The sequence below is a fragment of the Haplochromis burtoni genome, unplaced genomic scaffold (assembly GCF_018398535.1).
Source record: "Haplochromis burtoni strain Fernald_Lab_line unplaced genomic scaffold, NCSU_Asbu1 Contig_37, whole genome shotgun sequence".
NCBI lineage: Eukaryota > Metazoa > Chordata > Actinopteri > Cichliformes > Cichlidae > Haplochromis > Haplochromis burtoni.
Genome location: NW_024582398.1, coordinates 1,343,970 through 1,346,210, shown reverse-complemented (window position 1 = coordinate 1,346,210; position 2,241 = coordinate 1,343,970). Strand labels below are relative to the sequence as shown.

The window sequence follows — 2,241 nt, the reverse complement described above, 5'->3', positions numbered from 1 at the left end:
AGCAACAGTCTGGGTTAGTTGTAACAATAATGCAGATGTTACAACTTACCACACTATTACTTTAACTTATATTAAACAAGTTGGGGCAACGACATCAGCAGAGACAGGTTCACTGGTCGCTTTTGTATATGCGGTTAATGCCATTGGCAACACAATTACTTCACTGTTTGTGTTCCCCACACATACATTATGCAGACCACTGTGTCAGAGATGGACCAGTAAGAAGTATTGGTGGAAATAAATCAGGATGGGTGCAAGACACGGATTTCCTCATCTTTCTGAGACATGTAAATACTTTGCATTACATTTTGAATCCACTACCTTAAACGAGCTCCAATTTACAGACAGAAATGTCAAAAATGTTACAACTATCCCCGGTCTCCCCTACTACAGGTCCACATATCAAAAAAAGTGGAAACTCATTATGTTACACAGCTGTTTTCTGAATTTATTGGTTCTGACTCACAGCAGATTTTAAATTTGCTCTTATTTGAGCTGCTCAATATTAATATGAATAATTGGATCCCTTCTAAAATGCATTACTTATTTCCGCAAATGCCTTTCGGTTAGTTCTGCTTTTTTAACTTTCACAAAAAGGAATCATTTAAAGAAGCCTAAGTCAATCAAGACAAAATCACTGGAGGAAAAGGAGCATTTATAAGAAGAGGCTGGCTGATGATGTCAGTCCAAAAAACTCATGCCAGCAAAAGAAGCTTAGAGACGAGCTGCCATTCAAGCCAAGGACAGACATAAACAGTGTGGCTTAGGGTGGCTTTGTAAAATGTAAAGGCCAAACTGTATATTAAATATACTCCGAAAGACAAGAAAAACTAAACTGTGCAAAACTTTACATGTTAAAATCATTTTTAAAAATACATACGTAACAGAGAAAGTCAAGCATAATCAAATTACCTGGTTTTTCATCAATGGCTGTTTGATTGACTTGGTGTGAACTGTGGAAGTGAATAAACAAGATTAAAACACATTTAGCTTGAAACATTTCTGTGCCAAAAAAGAGCAAAATCTGACACTTCACTCTAACCACCTCCTGTGTGGTTTTCCCCATGGCTGCTCAAATGATGCAGCATACACAGACAGAGACGCTCCTGGATGAAACGCCTGTAGCTGCTGGAAGTTACGGACAGAGAGGTCGACACCGTCCAGAGCTTGTCTGATCATCCCCATCACCAGATCTTTTTCTGCAGTTGATCAACAGTACAACAAGAGTAAAAGCAAAATTTAAATATTTACCGTAAAAGTGAATTAAGGTAATTCTATAACCATTATTTTTGTGCTGTCTCCTGCCCCACCCTGAGCCTGGTTCTGTCTGAGGTTTCTTCCTGTTTAAAGGGAGTTTTCTCCTTCCCATTGTGGCCAAGTGCTTACTCACAGGAGGTCGTCTAATTGTTGGGGTTTTCTCTTCATTATTGTATGGTCCTTACCATATAATATAAAATTCCTTGGGGCAATTATTGTTCTGATGTATTCTGATGTATCAAAAAAAGTAAATTGAATTGAAGAAAAACAATGTATGTACCTTTAAGCACCAGGTGGTTCTGTGTTACAATCTTTTTCAACGGCATTTGAAAGGTTTTTAAAGCTGATCATCAGGCTGGATCATGTGACTCTAAACAATCCCTTTGCTATGCTGCAATAGCCCTAGTCCACCAGAGAGGCTTCCAAATGTACATTGAGCATTTCTTCCCAACTAACTTTCCCTCCACTACTGTATTTACGACAGACACACTCCTACAGTGTGTCTGTCGTCCTGTCTCTCTCTGCTCTTTCCCCTCACCCCCCCACCGGTCACAGTGGATGGCAGCCCCTCCCTTGATCTCGTTCTGTCAGAAGTATATTCATGTTAAAACAAGCTTTTTGCCCCTCTCATCAAGTAAATGCTCATAGAGGGTCATGTGATTATTGGAATTATTGGAGTACAGCAGTTTGTGAAATATTCAGACCAGCCCATCTGGCACCAACAATCATACCATGTTCAATGTCAAATAAATTGCCCAACTCTGATGATGAGATATTGGCATTACTAAGCAGTTACAGTTTTTCTCAGTCGCTTTGGTGCATTACTCACAACAGAATTAAACATTGCACAACAGTTAGTTCAACCACCACAACATGTAGTCATTTTGGCACAACCCTGTGGCGGTTTCACGTTCACTGCGTCCAAAGGCAAATGCCTTTGGACATGAAGCAGTTGAGTGAGTACAAATATCTAAAGAATGGTCA

General features: G+C 39.6%; 1 protein-coding gene across 1 annotated transcript in view; it reads right to left on the bottom strand.

The window, feature by feature from the left end:
- The window catches only part of tbata (thymus, brain and testes associated), a 9,798-nt gene that overhangs the window by 1,446 nt on the left and 6,111 nt on the right, over nt 1–2,241 (bottom strand). The window contains exons 7-8 of the mRNA XM_005919584.2: nt 1,046–1,199; nt 913–953 (exon numbers count right to left, since the gene is read on the bottom strand). Coding sequence (XP_005919646.1) covers nt 913–953; nt 1,046–1,199 — 195 coding nt within the window. The remainder of the gene's footprint in view (nt 1–912; nt 954–1,045; nt 1,200–2,241) is intronic.